Genomic DNA, 27,523 nt, shown 5'->3' on the forward strand with positions numbered 1-27,523 from the left:
TATTGACCCACCAGATAAACTGAATTAGTCAGTTTGTTGTTGTTGTTTTAAAAATCGAAGCACCCTCATTTAATTCTCTTTACTGGAGTAAAACATAATTATTTTACAACTTGCATGCATGGAAATGAAGCAGGTTTTGCATGTCTGGATTCATCTGTACCATTCTTTTCGAGCAGAAACGTCTTTCACCCTACTCTTGAAACACCATTCTTTTTACTTGAGGTGTTGTTAATGTTTGTTTAAGTCCTAGAAAAGGAATACAAATTTGCATTTCTTACATATGTTTCCTTTGGAAAACTTGTTTCTAGAAATGACGTTTCAACCTACTTCCCAATGGCTTTTAGCTACCTCGTGTGGTTGAAAGGAAGAGACTCACTCAAAATAGACTCAAAATGAAAGGAGCTTCACATAATGATGGAGCTCTAGGGAACAGCCATCCTCTCTTCCTCATGAGCTACCTGCTCTTTCTTTTTTTTAAGTTCTTAAATTTTATTTATTTATTTTTGGCTGCGTTGGGTCTTCCTTGCAGTGCGTGGGCTTCTCATTGCGATGGCTTTTGTTGTGGAGCACGGGCTCTATGTGCGCGGGCTTCAGTAGCTGCAGCACATGGGCTCAGTGGTTGTGGTGCACGGGCTCAGTAGTTGCGGTGCACAGGCTCTAGGCACGCGGGCTTCAGTAGTTGTTGCGCGTGGGCTTAGTTGTTCCGCGGCATGTGGGATCTTCCTGGACTAGGGCTTGAACCTGTGTCTCCTGCATTGGCAGGCGGATTCTTAACCACTGTACCACCAGGGAAGTCCCTACCTGTTCTTTATCATGGAGCTTTTGTTTGAATTTGCCTGTACCCTTTCTTTTTCTCATGATTCTTCAGCAGCAGCTTCTGCTACCAAGTGGCAATCTTATTTTTACATACCTGCCATTAAGATATAAAATATGCCACTTACTGTTACACTTGAAGGAATGAATGCTCAGAAAGATGAAGTGATTTGCCAACGTCACACAGCTTTAGAAAACTTCTGTTAAAAAAATGCAATACACAGGGAAGTATGTTTACCGGCTTATCAGATACTTTTCCCCCACAAAACAATCCTTTTAAATGTCTGATACAGGCTATAAAATGAATGAAACTTGAAAACATTATGCAAAGTGACATAAGCTAGATACACAAGGACAAATATTGTATGACTCCATTTATAGAAAATATCCAGAATAGGCAAATTTATAGACAAAAAGTAGAACAGAGGCTATTGGGGGCTAGAGGGAGGGAAGGATAGGGAGTTATTGTTTATTGGGTACACAGTTTCTGTTTGGGATGATGAAAAATTTATGGAAATGAGTGGTGATGATTGCACAGCATTGTGAATATACTTAATGCCACTGAATTGTACACTTACAAATAGTTAAAATGGTAAATTTTATGCTTTGTATATTTTACCGCAATTTAAAAATAGCCAAAAAAAAATGTTTGAGAGCTGTAGTATGTTTTAGTAGAAAGAAAAACTGATACGGCCTCAATGATATATTTTCTTTGTTTTTATTTTTATTTATTTAATAAATTTATTTATTTATTTTTGGCTGTGTTGGATCTTCGTCACTGCGTGCAGGCTTTCTTTAGTTAAGGCGAGTGGGGGCTACTCTTCGTTGTGGTGCTCAGGCTTCTCATTGCAGTGGCTTCTCTTGCTGTGGAGCACAGGCTCTAGGCGCGCGGGCTTCAGTAGTTGTGGCACACGGCCTCAGTAGTTGTGGCACATGGGCTTAGTTGCTCTGCGGCATGTGGGATCTTCCCAGAACCAGGGCTCGAACCCGTATCCCCTGCATTCGCAGGCGGGTTCTTAACCACTGTGCCAACAGGGAAGCCCTTTGTTTGTTTTTAAAAGTAAAGGTTTTGTGGGGCAAGGTGAGGGGGGTGGGGGGAGGGGGCTTGGCTATAAAGGGACAGTATTCGAGAGTTCTGCAGTGATAGAACAGTTCCGTGTATTGAATGTGGCAGTAGTTACATGAAGCTAAACAGGTGATAAAATTGCATAGAACCAAACACCTACACACTTGCACACACACAAATGGGTGCATGTAAAACTGGTGAAATCTGAATAAGCTTTATGGATTGTACCCATGTCAGTTTCTTGGTTGTGATATTGTATGGTAGTTATACAAGCTGTTATCATTGGGGGAGGCTGGGTTAAGGGTGTATAGGACATCCATGTACATTTCTTTGTAACTTCCTTTGCATCTATAATTATTTCAGAATAGAAAGTTGACATCAGCACACAAACTGGGACTTCCCTGGTGGCCCAGTGGTAAAGAATCTGCCTTCCAATGCAGGGGACGCAGGTTTGATCCCTGGTCGGGGAAATAAGATCCCACACACTGTGGGGCAACTAAGCCCGCTCTCCACAACTACTGAGCCCACGTGCCTCAACTACAGAGCCCACGAGCTCTGGACCCTGCGTGCCACAATTAGAGAGAGAAAATCCGTACGCCACAACTAGAGAGAAGCCCGCGCCACAGTGAAAGATGTCACATGCCTCAACGAAGATCCCGCATGCTGCAACTAAGACCCGACACAGCCAAAAAAATAAATAAAATAAATAAATATTAAACACACACACACAACATTGACAACAAAAAAGTAAAGACTGCAGTCAGATTCCGAACTAACTTGCAGGTAAATCTGATACCTTGTCCTTATTATGAGTGAGAAATGGCCGTTCTCCCTGAGAAAAATTCTCTATTCCCCAGGAATGAGTCTCACGTGGCTCAGGAGGGGATGACATGCAGACTGTTACCTTCTTTTTTTGGAGCATGTGTGCAATCCATCATCGCATTCTTTCAAGAAGTTAAATGAAAAGACTTTGAAAGGACTCTGCTCTGTCCTTACCAAGCTTCTATTGGAACCAGGAAATCACTGATTCTAAACTAAAACTCTCGAGTTTTTACTTTGATTCTCTCTTGGTTAAAAAAAACAAGCAAAAAAACCAACCAAACAAAACTTGTTGGCACATATATGGTAGTTTTCAGGAAATACTCAAGTAAAAATGCATTGTTTGTTATCAATGAAAGCTTGAAAACAAAATCACTTAAAATTGATATTTGTTCAGAAACAGACTCTGGAAACAAACTTATGGTTACCAAAGGGGAAAGGCTGTGGGGAGGGATAAATTAGGAGGTTGGGATTAACATATACACACTAGAATATGTAAAATAGATCCTCAACAAGGACCTACTGTATAGCATAGGGAACTCTACTTAATGTTCTGTAATAACCTGTATGGGAAAAGAACCTGAAAAAGAATGGATATATGCATATGTATAACTGAACCACTTTGCTGTACACCTGAAACTAACACAACATTGTAAATCAACTATACACTGAACCACTTTGCTGTACACCTGAAACTAACACAACATTGTAAATCAACTATACCCCTACATAAAATAAAAATTAAATTTAAAAAATTGATGTTTGTTTATTCAATTAAATGCAATTCCTTATGCTTTTCTTTCTGTAGTAGCCAGTCAACATTTCTAAGCTAGGGAAGGCACAGAACATTTAAATAAATCAGAGAACTTCTTTGTCTAGACTTGCCCTTCATCATATGAACACCCCAAAAGAGAATATTAAGACATTAAACAAAGGACTTAACGTGGGAAGTGGATGCTAGCCATTGCTTAATAACCTGAGAACAGTGAACTTTTAAAACTACAAATACTTGTTTAAAAAAACAAATGTTCTAGGGGCTTCCCTGGGGGCGCAGTGGTTGAGAGTCCGCCTGCTGATGCAGGGTACACTGGTTTGTGCCCCAGTCCGGGAAGATCCCACATGCCGCGGAGCGGCTGGGCCCGTGAGCTATGGCCGCTGAGCCTGCGCGTCCGGAGCCTGTGCTCCGCAACGGGAGAGGCCACAACAGTGAGAGGCCCGCGTACTGCAAAAAATAAAATAAATAAATAAATAAAAAAGACAAATGTTCTTATTCATACGCTCTTAGTGGAAATGTAAATTGGTACAATTTTCTATGGAAGAGATATTGTCAGTAAACACTCAAAGTCATAAAAATATTTATATCCTTTGATCTAGTAATTCAATTTCTGGGAATTTATCCAAAACAAATAATTAGAAAGAAGACATAGGGACTTCCCTGGTGGTCCAGTGGTTAAGACATCGCCTTCCAATGCAGGGGGTGCGAGTTCGATCCCTGGTCGGGGAGCTAAGATCCTACATGCCATGTGGCCAGAAAACCAAAACATAAAACAGAAGCAACATTGTAACAAATTCAATAAAGACTTTAAAAAATGGTCCACATCAAAAAATCTTAAAAAAAAGACATAAACTATATTACAAAGATGTTCCTAACAACCCTATATATGATAACAAAATCCAGAAAATAAACTATATGCCAAATACTAAAGGAATGTTTAAGTAAATGATAGATTTCCAACCCAATGGAATATTACACAGCTATGAAAATGATGGCCATGTTATGTACCAAATGTAAAGGTGTTTATAAAATAATTCAAAATCCTTGAAGTGTTTTGTAGAAAGGTATGCATCTATGAGTTACCTTGCGCAGAAGAAAGAGCAAATTCCAAAATACTTAATGAAGGTGAAAAGAAAATTCACGATCTTGGGTCCATATAATAGATTTTAACAAGATGCAAAGAAATGGAATAACCCTAAGATAAGAGTGGGAAAATTGAAACTCGTAGACATGTTTCTAAATTTCCAATTTGTGTTCTGGGAAGGGGTATAGCACACGTTAATACTGATGACTGGCTTTAACAGCAGACTGCACAAGGAGCGCAGCAAGCTATCTTTGGACTGCTCTGAATATAATCACTTGTGTGCTGAAGATCACAGAGTGAGTCCCAAGGGTTGCTAAAGAGCAGTAAATTGTCAGCATCTTGCAGGAACGTTGTTTTGGAATACGATTTTTTAAAAAAAATCACAAAGGTCCAGATTTGTCTGCCCTCAAACACCCTTGAGTAACAGATGGCCAAATCTCCTTTCTATAAGTTAAAAGAGGGGGAAATGATGATTCCCGGTCCTTAGTGTCTGCCTTTAGTGAAGACAGCTGGTACTTCTAGTTAAACATAATTATCCCCTAAATTCCAGGTGTTTAATTCAGCTGTTTAATGTTGCTGTACCGAATGGCTGGATTCAGAAGGACCTGAGGCCATGTCCAGTTTCTTTGGCTACTTATTAGCTCAAGTCCTCCATGCTGGGACCGGGCAAGAACATTAAGGCAAAGTTAGTTCCAGGCCGTTTCCAATTTTCCCAAGTGAAGGAGAGGTAGTTAAATGTTTGGACTTGAATGAGATCTCCTACTCGATTAGATGCTGTAGAAAAGGGAGAATTTATGGAGGTGTGGAATACTAGAGGGCTAAAAATTAAGCAGAGAAAGTCAATATAATAAACTTGTAAACAGGGCTTGTTTGGATCAGCCACACAAGTTACAGGCTCACACACACACACACACACACACGCACGCACATGCACACGAATGTACACGTACACGTAGGTTGATTGTCGTTCCAAAGCCATCAAAGCTTCAGGCTTGAGACTAACATTTTCATTAAGGGATATTGCAGATCAGGGCAAGGAGAAACGATACACGATTGATCGATCGTAAACCTGAGAGGCCAGGGTACAGTTGGAAGCTGGAGGCAAAAACTCCCAAGTGAATATAGTGAAGGAAACAGGAAGTTTTAGAAAAGAACGTGGGTGTGCAGAAACCTAAGAGTAACACTCAAATGAGATAACATCATGATTAACAGCTGTTCGGGGAAACTGGTGATGTGATAAATATCTACACATTTAACATCAGGCAACCTATATAGTTTGGCCCCAGGAAGAAACAGCCAGCCTGGCTGTACCGAGTTTGCTTTCAGCCAGCAACTATGTGTGGGAAGTTCGTGTGTGTTTTGAAGAACAAATGAAAAGGCAGGGCAGCATGTGCCACAACTGCTGAAGCCTGCGCCGCAGCAACGAAGACCCAATGCAGCCATAAATAAATAAATAAATAAATAAATAAATAAATAAATAAATAATTTAAAAAATGGCAGGGCAGGAGTGGTAATGGTGAATTTGCAGCTCAAAACTCAAGCATGTTTTAATTAACTGAATTAGTGTACATAATCGGGCGACCATCTTCAGTGTAGTTATGGTGCACTGTTAGAGGAAGCTGTGGCCTGGCACAGTCAGAGATTAAGGCACACAATGTGGATGCTCCTTGGCCTATACCCGGACGAAACTCTAATTCGAAAAGATACACACACCCTTATGTTCACAGCAGCACTATTCACAATAGCCAAGACATGGAAGCAACCTAAATTTCCATCGACAGAGGAATGGATAAAGAAGATGTGGTACATATATAAAACAGAATATTACTCGGCCATCAAAAAGAATGAAATAATGCCATTTGCAGCAATATGGATGGGCTTAGAGTTGATCATACTAAGTGAAGTAAGTCAGACAGAGAAAGACAAATACCGTATGATATCACTTATATGTGGAATCTAAAAAATAATACAAATGAACGTATCTACAAATCAGAAACAGACTCACATAGAGAATAGACTTGTGGTTGCCAAGGGGGATGGGGGGTGGGGGAGGGAGGATTGGGAGTTGGGGATTAGCAGATGCAAACTATTATATATAGAATGGATAAACAACAAGGTCCTATTGCATAGCACAGGGAACTATATTCAATATCCTGTGATAAACCATAAGGGAAAAGAATATGAAAAAGAATGTATAACTGAGTCACTTTGCTGCACAGCAGAAAGTAACACAACATTGTAGACCAACTATACTTCAAAAAAAAAATAATATGGATATTGACATGCGTTACAGGATTGAATAGGAGGGAGAGGCGTGTCTCTGCTTAAGCTCCGAGGAGACTATTGAAAAATGGGTGCTAAAGCATTTCTGGGCTCCTCCTCCCGTCCCCAGAGGACGCTTTTGTGAACAACAGGAGCTACTTGAGATGGGAGAAACCACCGTCAGATCAGAGTCATTTCAGCTCAGCTTACCTGGCTTGCCCTGCGGTGGAGAGAATCTGGTGTCCCCCCCTAAGGTGGTGTTCCTACAGATTCCCTGGGGGATGCTTTATCTTGGTTACCACTCAAGACTCTTGCCTCACATTTGATGAGGGGTAACCAAGCACCTGATGGGTGGATGGATGAGTCTGCATGTGTATCCCACTGGGTTATATTCACTTTGTGTATTTTTTGGCTGGATAGTTAGAGCTGGCACCCAGGCATTTCTTACCAAGGGCCCAGCCCTGAAGACACCATACGCCTATTAGCAGGCCAGGCTTCTTTGCACACAAGTCCCCTAGAACTGGGTCTAAGTTCCGGCCTTTGGCTTGTTCTTTCTCCCTTGATAGCTTCTTTCCCATCAACCCCCAAGTTCCCAATAGTTAACATTCCCTTGGGAAGATCTGAGAAAGAGAGAGAGGAAGCTACACTTGGAAAGAAGATTGCTTTGTACTTTATTTACAACAGAATGTAAGAAAAAGTAAGTTATTATCAATAATAAATAACTGGGAAAGAAAAACACAAAACAGCCATAAAATGACACAGGAGGATGGCGTGTGTGAGGATCAATTTTGTTTGCTTTGCTTGCTGTCTATAACACTGTGCATCCCAAAACTTGGTCCCTCAGCTGTGGCAGTGGTATATTGACTCATTTAATCAAGATCTCAGCTCGAAATGTAAACGCTAAAAATTACACTTGAAGCTACATACAAGTGGCACAGGTATAACATCAACTCAAAGAACCTCTCCTTGGTGACACACACAAACTGAAGGGAGACTTGCAATTCAACAGACAGTCTTTCGATTTTAAGCAAAAACATTGAGAGGCTTATCCTAAAGCATTTGTTAACTTAACGACAAAATAACAATAACAGCATCTGGAAAGTTCTCAACATATTCACATTCTCTTATTGCACTAACTCCTAAAAAGCTTAAAAACTTACATTTCAAATGAAACAGATTGTTTTGAAGGTAGAACACAGAAGAATCTGGTATGTGTTGCCTCTGTATGCCATTGCCGTGCTCTTGTGTAACACTCGGTTTCAGCAGGAAAGAATAGTTTTAAATGATTTATGATCAAGTGCAGTCACTGTTTTTTTTTTTTTTAATTTCAAGAATTATGGCTTAGATGGCATATCGTCACCCAGCCTACTGAATCAGATGATCAGAAAGGGACTAAAACTATTTAAACGATCTTTCCTATTGGATTATCTGAGTACGTATTACACGTGGAGTAAATTATTCTCTGGCCCTTCTGAAAAGTAAAATTGTTGTTGCCCTATGCCAGCCAGTGACGTGTCGTCTCTGAGCCATTGAAAAGATGCTAAGGCGAGTAGAATTTTAAAATACGCATAAATCCATTAGCCTTGAAATTTTCATGGAAAAATGATTTCTTGAGAAGTGTCAGAATCTATTCTCTTAGGTCACTGTTTATTACAGTGTCTTGGAAGAAAACCACATAACTTTTGGGGGTCTTTTTGTGTTTTTTTGAGTGTCTACATTAGACACACACAATTGTGCTATTTAGAGATTTATTTTCACAACCAAAAACATGGCTAATAAATACCTCCAAATAAATTAAAACCATTTTCCCTCACACAAATGCAAAACCAAAACAGAAGTTTATAAATTCGTTCACCAGTAAACTCATATTGTTTTGGTTATCACGTAGTAACAAAAATGTCACGGACTCCTTTGTTGTTATGCTTCCTCTTTGCTTTGTCTTATTCCAGCCCAAAAGTAGGAAAATGAAATGGTCTTCAGAGCTGACTTCTGACAAAGTTTATGTAGTAAAAACACCAAGGGCTTCTTATCCTGGGAAAGCACAGCTAAAGCAACAGCGCTGTACTATAGCCAATGAAAAGCACAAGGGCATTTCGTAATTTGAAGCCCATTCAAAGTAATGAAATCTGTGGTCATTTTGATGGTCTCCACTAACATGAGAGACAAAGATCGGGTGAACATACGTGTTATTCTGTGGATTATTTATTTTAATTTGGCTACCAGAGACTTAAAACTGGTGGTGTCGGATTCACTATATTTATATATATACAGGTATAATACAATTTTGGTGAACAAGGTTGAAGGTTTCCACATTGCAGACAGAGGCACTGAGTTAAGATTCTATTCTTCCCCTAAACATGCTTAATGAATTCAAGTTTCTGCTTTTTTTTTCTTCTAAATTTCCATCATGCAACCACTTAATTTCCAGCCTTATAGGAATTAATAATGTTCTATATACACATTCATCGCAGGCTTGTACCCCACAATAAACAAATTCATGTATGGAGACTGTGAAATGACAGTTGACAATCAAGACAAATTAAATACTGAAGTCATTTATGCCCTGTGATGACTGGATTAAATATTCAAAGCAGCTAAAGGAATATCTGCACCCGTCCCCCACCCCCCGTGAAAATGCACACAAACCACATGTAGACAGAAAAACTGAACATACTTTAAGAGCACACATATTTGTTGGCTAAGAATTACACTATCAGTGGTAGTTTTGCAAGTAATGTCTGTGGTATTGTACTGGCTATAAGAGAAAGAAAACTCACAGTAGGAAACCAGAAATTAGCTTTCTAAAGCATATAGAATTGCTGACCTTGATAGCAGAAGCTACTTTACAAAAATGGAAAATTAGCAATGGCATCAACAGAAAAACTAGGTCTAGATGTGTGAACAGCACGCACAAAATAAATTCATTCCATGCAAAAATCACGATCCCACCCCATCCTGATTTCAGCTTGCAAATGGTAAGCAAATATACACGCTATGTCACTGTCTTCTGAAAGGAGAATTTTACTTCCAAGGGGAAACATTCTTGTTAAGTGCTACTGTGTCTAAAGAGAGCCATTGAGAAGTCCAAGAGGTCTTGATAAAAGATTGAGTTTTCCCACAAGCAAAAATCATGCTACCATACCATGCAAAGGCGGTGTCTTACTATGGTGCTATCATTCTTAGGGAAGAGATGCACTGTTGATCTAAGCTATTTGCAATGGGTTCCCTTTGAGTTCTGGGTTTATTTATTTATTAAGCTAAATGTCAACCTATAGATAAAGAAATGATCTTGACAATCTGACATATGACTTAGAACACTTGGTGCTGGGCTCATGGGGCCAGCACCTGCACCTTGGGAGAGTCTGTTAACTGGAAGGACACTAGGCAGAGTGCTGTGCTCTGAGAGAGAGAAGCAGGCAGGGTTCACTGGCTGAGAGGCTGTGTAAAAGGAGGAGGATACCCTCCTTGGTCTATGTAGTGTCCTTTGGAATCTGTGTTTGGGGAAGGTCCCTTTCCTGAGGTTGGAGGTTATGGTCAGGAAGGCTAGCTGAGGCCTTGGAGTTGCCCAATTACCTTGTTCTCTTCCTCTCTTGGAGGACAAAAGGAAATGCCAGATTCCATTTGCTCTTCTTTCTGTGTTTAAAGGCAGTGAGGTGCGAAGGTGGCAGTCTTCTCTTTAGATCAAAGGAGAGTTCTCTTTCTGCCACTTTGGTGAGTGATCTTGTCTCCCGTCAACCTTGAGTCTAATCTTGCATTACCAATACTCTCAGAAAAGAAAGCTAGACAGAGGGGCATCTTTTATCACTTTTCCTTTTTACTCTACAGATAGGAGTCAGCCATTCTGCTAATTTTCTCCTCCCACCTGACTGTATTCACTCGACTTTTGTGACATTCCCAATATTTGGATTTCAAGTAAGGAGCAAGAGAATGACAATCTTTTCTAAGGTCTAGTGATGGGCAATCTGTTCAGGGAGGTCTGGATGTTATTAAGAGTAAAATGAGGAAGGGGATGGGAGACAACTCTGACAGTGTTAAAGTCCAGGTAGCTTACTCTATCCTTGAACTTCTTTGAATGGGCAAAGAGTCAATGAATGCTACTCAATTAATTGCAAATTCTGAGAATCTTAAAGGATGATGGAAGGTGATGGGTCAAGGTTCGTTGGTACCTGTAGAAAAAAAAAGACGTTTGCCTCACCTGGGCCTCTTGGTTCCTAAACCAAACCATCCCCAGATCAGACAGTTATGGTCACATTCATCCATGTAATTCTTAAAGATTTCTGAGGCCACAAGGGCACGAAGGGGAAAGTTATTAAAAGACAGAAACAAGTGGAATCTTTATTAAATTCTGTGAAAGGTATAAATAAGTTACTGTTAATTGCACTTGGAGCCTCTACATGTTGATAATTAAAATTTCCAAAAAATTTAAAGAGTTAACTAGGCCCCAAATCCTGAGTCAGACTAACGCAAATAGGAATCTCAGTAACTACTGGTATTCAAGTATTGGTAAGGAGCAGTTCAAAATTTAACAATTAGGTATATTATGCCTGAGAATATTTTTGAGAATTTCAGGTTTGATGGGAGGAAACTGACTTCACTATTTCACTACACCTTGTAACACAGTGGTGCAAAGTTTTCATTTACTTACCCTTGAAGTCCAAGCCAACCTCATCAAATGCCCAATAAACAAGGCTTCCTCCCTGGCATCCAGCTGTGGCTACAGAAGATCCCTTCTGTCCTTTGCAAGTCTTACATTTTACATCTAATATGACGCTGTGTGGCATACTTAAGGAATCATATGTGAAATTACTTAACTACATGCACACTCAAAAGATCAAAGGGACATGTTTGAGTGACAAAGCAGTCTTTTTCTATATCAGATTATTAAAAAAAACAACAACAACAAAAAAAACAAGACCCCCAAACCGAAAATATAAAACCCCATGAAATATTCTTATGAAGTTACTCTGATTTGGGCCGACATGGCTTATCTGAAGAATGTATGCCAGGTAAATTCAGGGTGGCTTTTTTCTCAGGGTCTGGAAGCGTGAGAGTTTCTGGGGCAGACTTTTTCCGGGGCCGATCTTTGGGAACCGACAGAAATTCTGGTGCGTCTGTGGAGAGAGGAGTGGATGGAGCGCTGGAAGGGGCGCTGCGGACTGAGGAGGGCAGCAGGGGAATGCTGGCGATAGAAATGGCAGGGGGGAAAACGCCAATTTTCTTGTTGGTGGCTTCCTGAGTGGCTCGTTCAAATTCTCGGACTTCATCCATTGTCATGTCTTAAAGGAAAAAACAGAAAGAAGAAAAAAATGAGCAGGTATTTAGAAGAGATGCAAATGGATTCATCTCTCTGCCTGTTTTTAAAGGACTCATCAGAACTCTATGATAAGGGGATCTCTCCAGATTATAAACCCTAATTATCATCGAAATGCTAAGCCCTGAATTTTTTTCTTTTTACTGAGGCAGACCTCTGAAAAAAACAATTCCTTTATGAGTAACCATCCAAGATTTTCCAAAGCACTTTTCAGTGAGTACTTTAAGTATTCTGAAAAGAGAACTTACCAGGAGAGTACAGAAGCACACCAGAGCTGTGTGTGTCTGTGTGTTGTGCGTATGGTATGGTTTGCAGAGCTATTATTAGACCTGGCCATCTTCTCTACAAAGGGAAGATTATTAAAGCAATCAATGGCCCCAAAATGATACGTACTGTTATCCACTTTAGATCGTGAAAATATAAGTTCACCTTTATAGGGTAAATAGGTAGATCATCAGAATTTTTCAGTCCTCTTATTCAATGAATATACTTTATGTATTCTAGGGGTTACTTGTTTCCTGACTGTGTATCCACCCTGAGATTTTTCAGACGCTGTGTTTTAATTATTTCTTCTTAAAAAATGAGTAAGATATGACAACAACAACAAACTCTGCTAACTATTCCCAAACCAAGAAAACAAAACCATTTCTCAAGGAAACATAAAAAGGAAAAGAGCAGAGAGCAAAAGGATAGTGTCACATAATGGGTGAGAATTTTATTTAAAAGAAAAAGAGCATTATTTGGCATTCAAGAAATAAATTCAGTGACGCCTCATTTAACAGGCATTGTCAGATGGTGTAGACTTTCCAAATACCTGAAATGTTATTATGTGAGAAAGTAAAAAAAAAAAAAATTCCTTTAAATGTAAATCCTTCCCTAATGTAACTACAGTGAATAACGTATTACATACACTTACTACATTTTAGACATAATACACTGAAAGAATATCACTGTGTTACAGTACAGTGATGCCTTCTTTCTTAGAGCCGGTTTGCTTTATATAGTTTAGTATCTCTTCTCTCATTCTTAGAAACTCTATTATTATTACTACTACTATTATGGTTATTATTAATTACTCTCAGTCTGGCTATTCCTGGTATCCTTTGCCAATTTTATTACTGGTAACAGGCAAAACAGATAACTGGGCATATTAGAAAAAGCTCAGTGAAGGCCTAAAAGCTTGTAAAATGTGAAATCTGCTGCCCATGGATTTCTACATCTGTTTTAGCTTCCAGAGACTGATTTTTCATTTGTGGCCTCTCCCATGAACTTAGTAGGTGATACCACATTAGATGATACCACATAAACCACATAGTATGAAACATAGAGCCCCTTTGGAAATACTAACTATGGAGTTAATATAGTATTAATCATTAGGATATATATATATATATATATATAGAGAGAGAGAGAGAGAGAGAGCGAGAGAGAGACAGAGAGACAGAGAGAGACAGAGAGACAGAGAGACAGAGAGAGACAGAGAGTCATATCATAACATATGAGCAAACCAGGAATATTGCACAAAAAACAAAATCCTTAAGAGGATTTCCTAGGAAAAATTATTAAAATTTTCTGAAAGGAAAAAGTTCTTACAAAGGAAATAAAAAATTATGCCTGTGTTGATAGAATATGAAATTCAGAATATAGCAAGAACTGTACCTGTAAACTTACCACTTTAAAAATATACTAAGACTATTAAACAAGCTCAGAAATAAGATTAAATTCTTTAAAAGGAGGTATTTCAAAACAAAATTGAGAAGCAGCCGCATAGCACAGGGAGATCAGCTCGTGCTTTGTGACCACCTAGAGGGGTGGGATAGGGAGGGTGGGAGGGAGGGAGACGCAAGAGGGAAGATATGGGAACATATGTATATGTATAACTGATTCACTTTGTTATAAAGCAGAAACTAACACACCATCGTAAAGCAATTATACTCCAATAAATATGTTTAAAAAAGTATAGGAAAAATAAAAACAAATTGAGACTCAGAAAAATTTCAGTGAATCTCAGCAGTATGTTTCTGCTATAATAAATGATATCATCTTTGAAAAATCAGGTTTTCTATACAAGTGGCTGAATATAGTGCTCTACTCCACACATCCAGCAGGGGGCAGAAATCATCCAAAGTACAGAATTTTGATTTTACACTCCCGTTCAGGGTCTCTTAGAAGTTCTCTTCCTTGAAAGTATTGAACCTACTCAACTGAACGGGAGACTGTTATTTCCTTATTGCCCGTGGCCATGGATGTTCATTTTGCCTAATTTCAATCTAGTTTGTCTCTACTCAGGTCAATGATTTAAATTTACTGAGCACCCATGCAGTTTTTATTCGTGACGGACAGCAGCCCCTTGATTTCAACTTTTTCATTATGATAGAGAAGAAAAATATAGAAAAATAAATGACCCCCAATTTGATGGAATTCAAAGAATAAGGGAAATGGTGGTAAGCATTTAAAGATAACCACGTTGGGACTTCCCTGGTGGTCCAGTGGTTAAGACTTCGCCTTCCAATGCACGGGGTGAGGGTTCCATCCCTGGACGGGGAACTAAGATCCCACATGCCTCCAGGCCAAAAAACCAAAACATAAAACAGAAGCAATATTGTAACAAATTCAATAAGGTCCAAGAACTTAGAATGAGGAAAGCACTGTTTAGTATCCTTTGGCTACCTGGCATCTTCCCCTTTCCTCTGGCTTCCTTTGTCTTGTGGTGCTTATATATAGTGAGTGGCTTTCAGAGGGCAGCTGAGAGGGAACAGGTGTCTAACATTCCTAAAGAAAAGGTAATTGAAAGTGATAGAAATTCAAGGACCGTTTCCTTAATGAGCACTTCTAACTTTAGAACGGGGAGAGAGGAAGGGGGAAGTCCTATAGGAACTGGTCGGTGCCTACAGAGGAACACCTCCTGATCCAAAGAGCTTTCTACAAATCCAATCACTGCATCCAAAATGGGGAGGAAGAGTTAGGGCCATTTCAACCTCAAGGGCAGTCACATGCATCCAATAGCAGCGCATAGGTCTTACAGGGCACATTCCAAAGTTCACTAGAAAAAGTTCTAGAAATTTCACTAGAAATTTCCAAAGTGCAACCAAAGGTCTTTGCATATCTAAAGCATTTACAACAATAGCCATCTGTCAATTTTCTATAACTACACTGTCAATTTCTTAAATATCTAACGTGTACTATTCTGGGGCTAACAGACATGTGGGCTCAAGCTGGCACCCAAAGAGATCACAGCTCTGGCCAAAGATACATTTTAATGACTTGGCGATTACATTTTTCTTTGTTATCTGTCACTCCTCTTCATTAGCACGAATGATTGAGATAGAACTATATTTAAGATGCTGGCATACACCGTACGGTCAGCTCTCAATCACCAATGTGCCATTAAATAACCTCAGGTTCTCTGATGCTTAAGTCCCGGGCTAGATCTCGCTCACCACACCTTCACTGCTCAGCCAGTATGTATGCATAGATGGCAGCCCCATCTGGACATGAACCTAAGTAAAAAGGAAGTGATTGGGTAAGATAGCCATAAAGAGCCCTAGAAAGCATTTCAAAGCAAATGTAAAGAAACCTAAAATACTAGATGAGCCAGAATGAATGACTTAAATGAATGACTGAGTGTTAACTATGTCTTTAAAAGTTCCTGGCATCGATGGTCTAGCTTTCCCATGACGTCCGTTTTTACCCCTCTGCTCTTTTGTGGTGCAGAGGCCACACAATGTCTCCACTCTACATGTTCTTGGTTTTATGACCGAAATAACCCCCGAGTCAAGCGGCATTAAAGAATGGACATGTCTGGAAGCAAGAGGTAACACTGTCCAATTAAGACCCAGCTCAGGTTCTTCACCAACTGCCTCTGGGCGGCGAAGCTTTTCTGTGAAGTTTGAGAATTGATGCATTTGAAGTCTTTTCAAAGATCAGTTTATGTGTATGTTTGGTAAAGGGTGGGCAACATGTTTTAAAAATTCTACATACACTTGTTTGGGCCTGGCTCTCTATGTCATCCACAGTGGAGGAATGCTGATTGCAAACTTTTATGTTGGTTTGTTCGTGCATGTTTTTCTCGTATTCCCGAACATCATCCATTGTCATATCTGAAAGAAGGTCAAGATGTTGGCAACTTCCATTATTAAATGCAAACTTTCAATGGGGGAGACTTCAGGGGAAGATGGCAGCTTAGCAGAAGCCAAAGAGAGGAGTAAAAAGCAGGGAACTCACTAACTTTATGAAGAGTCAATCATAAAGTTAGCTAAACCAGCCAAAGGGGGAGTGAATACAAGGAAGTTAAGTCAAAATAGTCTTAGAACTGAAAAGAGTGGAAATTATTTAGGGGTGATTCTTGTAAAGTAAGCTAGGTGGGTAGAAAGTATTAGCTCGTGGGGAGGGCTGTAGCCTGAGATCTCCTAAAAGCATGGTTAGAAGATCCCTTTAAGAAACAGGGTCAGGTTTGTGTGGTCTAATACTTACCTTCCATATACCTTTCAAAATAGATTTGGAGATTCTTTACAACAATGCACTCAACAACAGAAAGGACACTTTCATTGCTATTGTAAGAGACATGACACAGAGGGCAGAGAAATGATGCTCACTGCTACCAGTGAGATTTGGTACAACGCTCACACAGAGAGGTATTTTTGCACAGAATACATGGTGTCAGAGAGTGCAGGTCTGCACTGAACTGCAAGTCCAGCATAACAGCACAAAGATGGGGACTACTTGCACCCACACTGATCTCTAAATAAAATGGCACATGACATTGTGATGTTTGGCCTGAGCCTTCACTTTTTCAGTATTTCAGAATGATAATTTCTTAATCCAGTGGTTCTCAACAGGGGACAGTTTTGTGACATTTTTGGTTGTCACAACTGGGGTGGAGGTGCTACTGGCATGTAGTGGGCAGAGGCCAGGGATGCTGTGGCACATCCTACAGTGCACAGTCCTCCCCGCCTCCCCAGCAAAGGATGATTTGGTCCAAAATGTCAGTGGTGCCAAGGTTGAGAAGCCTTGTCTAAATCCAACTGATAAAAAACTTCAACAAAGAACCTGTTATCTTCAATAGGTGAAACATAAAAATAACAATTAGTCTCACATTAAATACTTCTGTCGCTTTATCCTCCACTCCCCACTCCACTCCTTGGTTATTTTACAACATTTTATTTGCAATTTCCCCAGATGGGCATTCTTCTGAGACTCTCACGGCAGAATTTAACTTCATGACTCTTTACAATGAATGGTACATGCACAACAACGGGTTAACCAAGCTACTGCCTTGGTCACTAGTTAGCTTGGTGGGGATGTAGAGCAGGTTATGTGCAGCTGGAATTTTTCCTTAAGTCGTTTCTGCATGATATGGTCCGGTGTCTTTTTATATCAATCCATGTGTGTCATGTGAGAGCCTCTTCAATTCTAAAGGGTAGACTTGCCAGAAGTTTATGAATTAATTCAGTGTAGTCTTGTGGCCAAGATGGAGGGCAGCTCTAAATCCACACCTGGGCTATTTTATTTAGCTGATGGTCCCCCTCCACACCCCGAAACCGTTAATCAAAAATGCTGTCCATAAGCAATGTAAGTATCAAGAAAGCTAAGCAACAGTCTGGCCAAGCAAAGAGCATGCTTTTCTTTTAGAAAATCAAGGTAAATGGAAAGCAGTAAAGAGATGCTGCTTTGTGATTAGAACCAATGCGTCTTCGTTAACAATAATAACATCCTTTCAATACAATCACTTTAATTTCAATGGCTGGTTATCAAAATTCTTAAACACAAATACACCTGAATGAATACTTAGGTTACTTTAAGTTAAAAGTTTAAAATTTCTTCATACATATGTTCATTAGACACTTTATTTCCCCCCTAGCTGGCATGCCAGTAATTTTGAAAACAAAAACAAAGGCAGTTTCATTTCTTTGTTCTAGTAAATATCAAAGGAAATCATTCTTTGTCTTTAATTAGCTCAATGTTAAGAGAGGGGCTTAAACTGTGTGACTATGGGCTTTCAAAGACATCTCAATTTTTATGGACGTGAAGAAAGATTTAATAACAAAGATACTCATTATTATCTTGTTCATAATAGTGAAAAATTGAAAACAACTCAGGGGCCTGATGGTATTATGCAGTGGTTAAAAATGATGCAGAAGGATATTTAACACTATAGAGAAATGTCCTTGGTATATTGTTAAGTAAAAAATTGGAGGTAAAAGAAATCATTTTTTTTTTACCAGAAAAGCATTATATACATTTAAAAAAGACTTTTGAAAGGGTACACTTCAAAATGTTAAGAGTGATTGTTTTGAGGAGTTGGAATTATAGGTAATTTTCATTTTCTCCTTCTTGTTTATCTATATTTTCTAAGTTTTCTACATCAAATATGCATTACTTCTGTAAGAAAGAAAAAGAGAACATTATTTTAAAATCGATTATTTGGGGTCATTAGAAGATGGATACCATCAATTTGCAAATAGGTAAGAAGATATACTTTTCTAGAATTTTTGCCTATTCTAGAAACATGATTCCTTTTTTCTTAAAATGAAGAGTTAAGAAACCAAGTTGCAGAAAATTTCATCTAAAAGAAAAAAAGAAATCTCTCAATTAGACCACATAAGAATGAACATTTCTAGGGAGTTCCCTTGTGGCCTAGTGGTTAGGATTCAGTGCTTTCACTGCTGTGGCCTGGGTCCAATCCCTGGTCAGGAAACAGATCCTGCAAGCCGAGCAGCATGGCCAAAAAACAGAAACAAAAAAACCCGAAGAACATTCCTAGTAGTTCTCTAAAAGATGATGATAATTTGGTCCCAGCCCATGCTGGAGGAAAATATTGGGCTGGCCTAAAAGTTCATTTGGGTTTTTCCATAACATCTTATGGAAAAACCCAAATGAACTTTTAGGCCAGCCCAATACTTTTGTCTAAATCCTGAACTACCCCCGCATACCATACATGCTTATGGAAATGATGTCAACATTTGCAATATTCCTCAATAATTTATGGAAAGCCTAATCAAGTGAAAATGTTCCTATTCAGGTTATCTGGTAGAATGCATCATGTCTTGCTTCAGCAAAGTATATTACCTCAAAATCTACACATGAATCAATTTTTTAGTAAATTCAATTACACACACACAATGACAGATTACACTTTTGGAGATGATTCATCTTCATTACTGATTGATTTTCAATGATCAGAGTGACTTCTCACAGTTTAGGTTCAGATCTCTTTGCTCCCAGCAAACAAATGCTTATGTGTATCAGAGAAACTCAAAGGAATCGGATGTCAATTATTTTGCAAGTAAACTGATCAATAATCACCCCTTACTTCATAGATTTGAAAGGTCATAATTTACTTTTCTTAAGTAAAGTTTCTTAAATGAAGTGTTCTTAAATAACACTGGCCTAACTCCCTGATTTAAGAGACTATTGGAACTAGTACCAAATTTCTTCTGATAAGGAAGGCGTGTCCTAGTATCTTTGACACTTGGCTATCAGAGTGTGACTGATAATCTGGGGGTATAAACGCCCTCTTCATCGCAAGATTTTCTGTCTTTGCCCTCTTGCAAGACCATTTCTGTCCTTCTCTTTCTCGGCCTCCTTCAGGTGAGGAGAGTAAGCAGACCCCAGACTTCCGTCCCAGCATGTAGAGGTCACACTGAATTGGCCTGGGTAGAACCCTTTTCTCTACCACCAGCTCAGCTTCGTCAAAGAAGCTCTGGATTCAGGGGATTCGTTAATTGAGAAGCGTCTTCAATTTCTTAAACCACGTACTAAGCAAAATATACCTCTGTATGAGTCTTGGTCTGCTTCAACTATTTTCTGCTTTGTTATAAAATGCGGATTTCAGTTATTATTTACTTATTGAATCACGCAAGTAATGCATGAATTATTTTCTGCAGAAATAATTCAAGTAGTACTGGATTACATAGAGAAAACAGAGTAATTCCTTTTAACTTCCCTTATCAATCCTGTTCCTTCTGGAGATAACTGCCAGATTTTTTTCTATGAATTCACGTGTATGTTACTATTACACACAGTCTCATTTAATTTCACATTTATGGAATCATACTATAGTATACTATACGATACATATTATTCTGGCTGACGTTTTCCACTAATGGGAAAAACATATTTCCATACCAGTATGTAGAGAACTACCTTATTCTTTTTAACTGTTACACACAATATTCATAGTATGAGTCTACCATAGTTCACTTGACCATATTTCTGCTAATGGACATTTACATGGAGACTAGATTTTAGCCCTTATAAACAACACTACACTGAACAGCTTTGTATTTATATTCACGAACATGTGTATTTCTCAAGAATAAATATCTAGAAGTGGAATTACTGGGTCACAGGTTATTTGTACTTACCACTATCACTTTTTTTACAGAAACTGTTAGTGTGTTCTCCCACCTATCCAAAACTGGATTATTATGGACACAGGTTCGTGCGCCGGTCCGGGAGGATCCCGCCTGCCGTGGAGCGGCTGGGCCCGTGAGCCATGGCTGCTGAGCCTGCGCATCCGGAGCCTGTGCTCCCCAACGGGAGAGGCCACAACAGTGAGAGGCCCGCGTACCGCAAAACAAAACAAAACAAAACAAAACAAAAAAACCTTTGGCTATCAGATGGGCAAATGTCATATCTTCTTGTTGTTCTCATTACGTTTCTTGGGATTAGTGGTGAGGTTATTGGTCATTTGCATTTCTTCTTCCATGGTTTACCTGTTTGTTCTTTACCTTTTTTTTCTATTGAGTTGTTGAATTTTTGGTTTATATACTGTAGATATTAGTCCTCTGCTGGCTACATATGTTGCAGATAGCTTCTGTTAGTCTTTCAACTTTGTTTCTGGTGGCAATTTTCTTTCAATCATTTTATTAAAGAAGGCAGGTTTATTTCACTGGAAGTGGAGGCAAGACTGTATATTTGAAAAGCCTTCAGGATAGGAGTCATTTGAACGTACAGAGAAACTGCAAATGGCATGGAGCAAAATGTCTGCAAGCAGGGATTTTCCTTCATTGTATTGCACAGCTGCAGCAGCGACAACTTTAATAAAGCATCATATACCCTAATTCAGTGACCTTTCCAATGGCACATTATATTTTATTTCCTTCTACAAATGTCTTCTCTCTATTTCCAGGCTCTTCAGCCTACTGAAGTAATTTTTTTTTCTCTAAGTCAAAATGGAAGTCTTAAACAAGTGGTTGGTCAGAGGAAGCTCCAGCAATCATGAATTACGTTTGATACACCTTTGAATCCAGCAGAATGGTGGTCATGCTTTGGGAAGTGCTTTTTTTTTTTTTAAACTCTTTAAAATGGTTATAAATTCAATAGATGCTTGTTATAAATAGTAGCCAATCCTCAAGGCTTGGTGCATACCCTTTCCATGTAATTCAGACCACTAAGATCTAGAATTGTAATCTATAGCTGTGATTTTTTTCCCCACAGTTCTTAATTTGGGGAGGTGGAGGAGGGCGCATCACAGATCCCTTTGAAAATGTGATGGAGAGCAATGGGTTCTCTCCCCAGAAAAATGAAGGTAAGCACACACACATAAAAGGCTGCATAAGGGCCACAGCACTCAAGTTCAGGAAACCTGAGGCCATTGGAAAATGCTGGCTTGGTGAATTCAGTCAGCTAATGCTAGTCCCCAAGCTGGCTTCTTTCTCCACCTTGAGCTTGCTTCTCTCGTTGTTAGGCTGCTCTAAGGACTCCAGAATGATTTCTATGTCACTTTCATGAGGGAGTTTCATCTATACTAGCCAGAGCTATACTCCCCTCTACTTTTTTAGAAGGGTCAGGATTCATGAGGTTCCACTCAATCACAACCTCCCTTGGGAAACCCTCTGTGCTCCTCTCTCAAAATACTGTCAGATTTGTGAAGCAAAACCATGCTTTGGTGAAGCTGGGCTGCCTATTTTTATCCACCTCCCCTTTCACCCCATCTTCTGAAATGTGCAGTTGTTTCTTCTGATTAGTGTTGCAGTCATGCAGGAGACACCCAAGGCTCATGGATAAAGACCAATCAAGGCTTTGAAAGACAAACTCAATTCCTCCAGCAGTGGAAATGGTTATATTTTACAATGTACAAGAGCAGAATAAAATCTGTTTTGGGAAATAGTTAGTTATGTGACAGTCAAATGCTGAAATTCAGAAAAGATACAAAATTAATCCTTGGGCAAGAAACGATCACCATCATCTACAGTGTCTTTTTTTAATTTTCTTTACTTTTAATTAAGCACTGGAGGTGGTGAGTCTAATCAGGGAGAAAGAGATCATACAGGGCTGCCAGTGCATAAGGGTGTCCAGTTTGGGCACTGTAGGAACACGCAGCCCAGGAGGTCAATGCAGCTAAAATTCAGCCCTAAGCTGACCAGCACCTGCTGAAACTGCCCAGAAGGGGCGCCTTTTTTCTAATGCTTACAAGGCATCAGAGTTTAGCAGTTGGCCCTGAAGACATCTACCATTCTCTAGTATAATTAAATTTGGACTGAATTAATTAAACTGTCCCTTCAATCTAATCTGATTTAAAGTCATTCTTAAAATTTTAGTGAGCATCCGATTCATCTGGAGGGCTTGTTAAAACACAGACTGCTGGGCTGTACCCCTTGAGTATCTGATTCAGTAGGTTGGGGTGGGGTCTGAGAATCTGAACTTGTAACAAGTACCCCAAGGATGCTGATGTGGCAGGCCCACTTGCAGAATAAGTGCCATAAGCTATAGGAAAGGATTTCTTTACTTTGAACCTTTTCCATGTTTACTATGAGAGCCTCACTGAGCCTGTAGAGACCAAAGAAAAATAAGCAACTTCAGGTACCCAAAACTGAAGGTCTGTTCTGGTGGGCGGTGACACAGCCATTTACCTGAAAGGTCCGCAGTCTGCAGCATTACCTTGAATAAGGGGCTGTGAGCAGGGCTATATTCATTTATTTGACTGAGTGTCTGCATCTGTGTAATGAAGGAGCTACTGTTTTCCTGGCAAGCAGCTCAGCTGGGGGCAATGATGCCAGTAATTTACATGAAATTGATGGGGTGGGTCTCAGACCCCTTGCTGAGTGAAAAGGCTGCTTGTTTTGGTTGGGGCTAGGATTGTATATATAGTGGGTGGATGCCTTCTCTGGGGAGTACAAGGTGCCCTGACCATCTATATCTGCTAAACCACAAGCTTTTTTTCTGCACTCAGATACAGAAAGGGCTTTTTGTCAGTAGACTCTCAGAGTTAATTCCTGTCTCCACCTCACCCATCTTAAGTAGATGTTCTCATCTTAAAGGTCTTCCTTTGATGCATTATTCTAACTTTGGGCCCCTGTAATAGTCTGAGTTTTGTTTTGTTTTGTTTTGTTTTTGGACTAAAAGTCTTTAAGTCTCTTGTTGCTTCAGGCTTAGGTTAGATGGAAAAGAATCGGCCCCCATCCTCTGCACTCCAGCTGTTCCCTTACTAGACTCCCACCCACATTTTCTTTTTCTATATCTTGCCTCTACTCAAATTCTCTTTTCTGATCAACAGGCTTGCAGTGTTTTGTCCTCTTAATCAGGGCACGGCTACCCTTTTTTTTTTTTTTGGCGGTACGTGGGCCTCTCACTGCTGTGGCCTCTCCTGTTGCCCCGCACAGGCTCCGGACGCACAGGCCCAGCGGCCATGGCTCATGGGCCTAGCCGCTCCGTGGCATGTGGGATCTTCCTGGACCGGGGCACGAACCCGTGTCCCCTGCATTGGCAGGTGGACTCTCAACCACTGCGCCACCAGGGAAGCCCATGGCTACCCTTTTTGATGCTGCCTTTTCCGAAAAGTCCTCTAAGGCATCCTGGCACTCAAGAGAAATCTACTGAAGTGCCCTGTCTTGGTCTTCAGTGTGGCAGAGTGTGGGCCCTTCAGGCCTCTGTTCACTTGCCAAACTTCTCACCAGTTTTGAGCCTCTTATTTGAACAACCTTTTGAAATTCCCTTAGTGTTGGTGGCAAGGATGCCAGGAGTGTGGAGGAGTGCAAGTTGGGGGAGACCAGCAGTTCTTAACCTTTGGGGTGTCTGTACTCCCCTTAAGAATCTGAGAAAAGTTCTCCAGAAAAAAACAACCAGAAAGATTTGTTTAATGATCTGGGGAAGTAATCACAGGAGACTCTCCCTCCCTCTGTCTCTCAATAGACAACCACAGATAGGTGTTCAGGAGGCGTGACAATATGGCTGCCTGTGAGCAGCAGCCTCGGGGTATGTGATAAGAGAAAGCAAATTATGATCTTTCCAAAGAGTCTCTTCCAGAGGTCTGCATTTGAGCAAACCCAGGAAGATGCAAAGATGCATTTGCTTTTCAGAAGACGTGGATCTGGGAAAATTGTGGGGGGAAAAAAAAAAAGCACTCCCATAGTCTACAGAACCCTGTCTTTCGCAGTACGCGGGCCTCTCCCTGCTGTGGCCTCTCCCGTTGCAGAGCGCAGGCCCAGCGGCCATGGCCCATGGGTCCAGCCGCAGAACCCTGTCTTTTGAAATGTGGTCAGAAACAGCTGACAACATTAATAACAATCACCGTATTTGCCCATTCAGTCCAATGTAACTTTTCACTTCAAATTTGATACCTTCTGCTAAGAGGAGGGAAGGCATTGGTGGAATAATGACAGAAAGGCACCAAAATGTAATCTAGGTTACACTGAGAACAAATTCAGTGTGACTTAGAAAAAGGCCAAGGAGAAGGGCATTTCATTAGGCAATCAGATATGACCCAAGTCACATTTGTTTCTTTTTATAGCTTGTTTCTTTTTATAGTCAAGGACACTAGCCTGGATGACTGATTCTGGGAATGTCAAGGATTCATGTGGACAAAATGATAGCACTGGAGATATGGGAAGGGTCGTCCATCCATCATGGGATGAAACAAACCTTGTTTCTTTCCATTTACTGGAAATATACAGAACTTGTTTAATTCTTCCCAAAGCATTTAAAAAGAAAGCCAGAACAATAGTCTTAGTTGGAAATAAGGGGGTACCAATGCCTTTGTCCTTGAATTCTTACAGAGTCCTTATGTTTTTGGTGAGGGAGTGTTTCCAATAGTCTCTAAATCAAAGGACTGCTTTCACTTGATATGATGCTTCACACAGCACTGATCTTGAAGTTTGGGATAAATTAGGATGGGTTTGAAGCCCATCCAACAGAGAATTATGGAGCCCTGCATTATCAAATATGTAAGCATCAAACATACTGAGGTCCTACTTAGTCAATAACTAAGTGTTGTGGTTATTTTAGACCAAGCTTCTATCATTACATTCTCCTTCATTATGTCCCATGGACAGTGCTGTTTCCAATACAGGAAGCAATAGCCCTGCCTTTGTTGTTGTCTTTCTAGGTAGCAGTTGAAGCCAGATGGACTGAAAGCCCAAGCCAACATGTTATGAAGTTGTTCTATGAGTCATTTTGGGGAAGTTGACTTACCATACCACTCATCAACCCATGCAAAAGCCTGTCTATGTCCAATCAGAAGAATATCTCGGACCACCTAAAAAAGCAAAAGAAGGATGTTTGACAGAATACCAGGTTTGATTAAAACTACCTGGAAAAGGGATGGTTCCCAATTCTTGGAATCCTGGCAATTACAAATTTCTCCATCCCTCTGGCCGTATGTGATGACAATTAGGGGCTGACATACTTACTCTCAGCCTTTTCCATGGTGTCCATGCACTTGCTGTAAATTAATCTCTTTATCTTATTTGAAAGTTGGGCTGGAGGTTGTTCACACAAATGACAACGACTTGGCAGTCACACAGCAGTGACTGGAATGAACCTCTAGGACCGATCACCTTAAGATTTTTCTCTTCATTTATCTTTACCTAAAACAGGTTCTACTTTTCTTTTGCGGAAGGGTGTGTCTCACTGGTGCCGGGAGGGCATAAATGTTGGAAATCAAGAACATCTGTCCGGGTAGCAAGTCACTTCTAAGCCAAAAGCACTTAAACTCTCTATTTTCTAATGAAGTATCCTAAATATTGCTTAATTAAAAAAAATAATAATTGAAGGTGTGGGATTCAAGAGAAGTAAATATCTTTCTAGGCTTGATTTTCATGTAATAAAAGTGTGGGGGGGAGCAGTTTAGTCAACTATTCTTGAAAGAGATGAAATAAGAGACCTGAACCAGAGTAGAAAGTAATGGGAATAATGAACTTGACTGGAGACAAAAGGAATAAAATTGTTTCTTATGGTGACACATAACGGCAATAGAAGACTAAGAAAAATAATTCTATAGGGTTTGCGTGTTATATACCATTTATGTGCTTTTATTTCATGGTATTCTTTTTCTGTCTTCTGTAAATATGCCTTTTTACATTTCTTAGATACTCAACGCTCTCCCTCCAACATTCCTTTCTTCCTGCCGAACAAATCTAGCAATTGTCAAAAACCTCTTGCAGAAGGTTCAAGCATGTTTCAATAAATGAAGGATTTTAATTCAGTGAATTTGCAGAAACAAGGGAAGCTTTCATAATGAAGTGTTTATTACTCCAGGCCTCTGGATATCTAGTGAGGCTTTTGTAATTCGGAAGGAGGAAACATGTAATGAAAATAAGAAACAACATGAAGCCATACACACTTGAGTGCTGAGTGTGTCAAATTCATGGAAATCAAAAGAACAGCATTGAGGCATCAGTAAATACACCCTATTGCATTAAGCACAACACAGCTGTCTACTGAAAACAAGAATTCAATAATGTGCTAATGGCTCGCTTTCGAACATTTTTTCCCCTTCACTGTGAATAGATTCTTCAAACACAAAGGTGTTCAGAGAAAGGCATCCCTGGCACTTAAAACCCATGCAAATGCTAGCCTCAGATACTCATTAGTGGCTCATGTGCCACAGCAGGTGTGTTTTGGGGGTGTTGATAACACTTCATTATATTTGGAAATGGGCAGTGGGAATGCCTATTACTAGAGTGTAATTCTTGCAAGTATTTTAAAGAAATGGATTCTCAAAACTAGAAAAGAAACACAGTGAGCCCTGTGGCAATCTAAATACGCTTTGTGAGAAGAGGAGATAATGAAACATACTATGGTAGTGGCCCTGATAAGAGGAGATCATTTGGGGTTTAAAAAAAAAAGGTGGGATGTCGTAGGAAGTCAAGAATATATAGCTGGAGCTCGACCCAGAGCTGAGGCTGGAAAACATTTACTCTGAGAGCCCGGACTGTCTTCCTGCTTAACAACTGGGACACAGCAGGAAAACAAGAGGTCCCAGAACTTGATTTCTCTGTGTGCCACTTGGCTCCCACCTCGGGCTGGGCAGAATGGATTCTGGAGCTCAGCAGATCAGTATACTTCTCTGCTTCGAATTTGCTCCAGGGTCTGCTATTATCAGGATCCCAAGTTCAATCTCTTTCTTGGACCCAAATTCAAGATTTACACATTTTATTGTCAACTGCCCCC

General features: G+C 39.9%; 1 protein-coding gene across 1 annotated transcript in view; it reads right to left on the reverse strand.

Moving 5' to 3' along the window:
- Nucleotides 1-11,778: 11,778 nt before the first annotated feature.
- PITPNC1 (phosphatidylinositol transfer protein cytoplasmic 1) overlaps nt 11,779-27,523 on the reverse strand; it is a 136,766-nt gene continuing 121,021 nt past the window's right edge. The window contains exons 7-8 of the mRNA XM_007456806.1: nt 25,544-25,607; nt 11,779-12,095 (exon numbers count right to left, since the gene is read on the reverse strand). Of these exons, the coding sequence (XP_007456868.1) occupies nt 11,779-12,095; nt 25,544-25,607 (381 nt within the window). The remainder of the gene's footprint in view (nt 12,096-25,543; nt 25,608-27,523) is intronic.

This window comes from Lipotes vexillifer, unplaced genomic scaffold (genome assembly GCF_000442215.2).
Source record: "Lipotes vexillifer unplaced genomic scaffold, Lipotes_vexillifer_v1.1 scaffold299, whole genome shotgun sequence".
In the NCBI taxonomy this organism is placed as follows: Eukaryota; Metazoa; Chordata; class Mammalia; order Artiodactyla; family Lipotidae; genus Lipotes; species Lipotes vexillifer.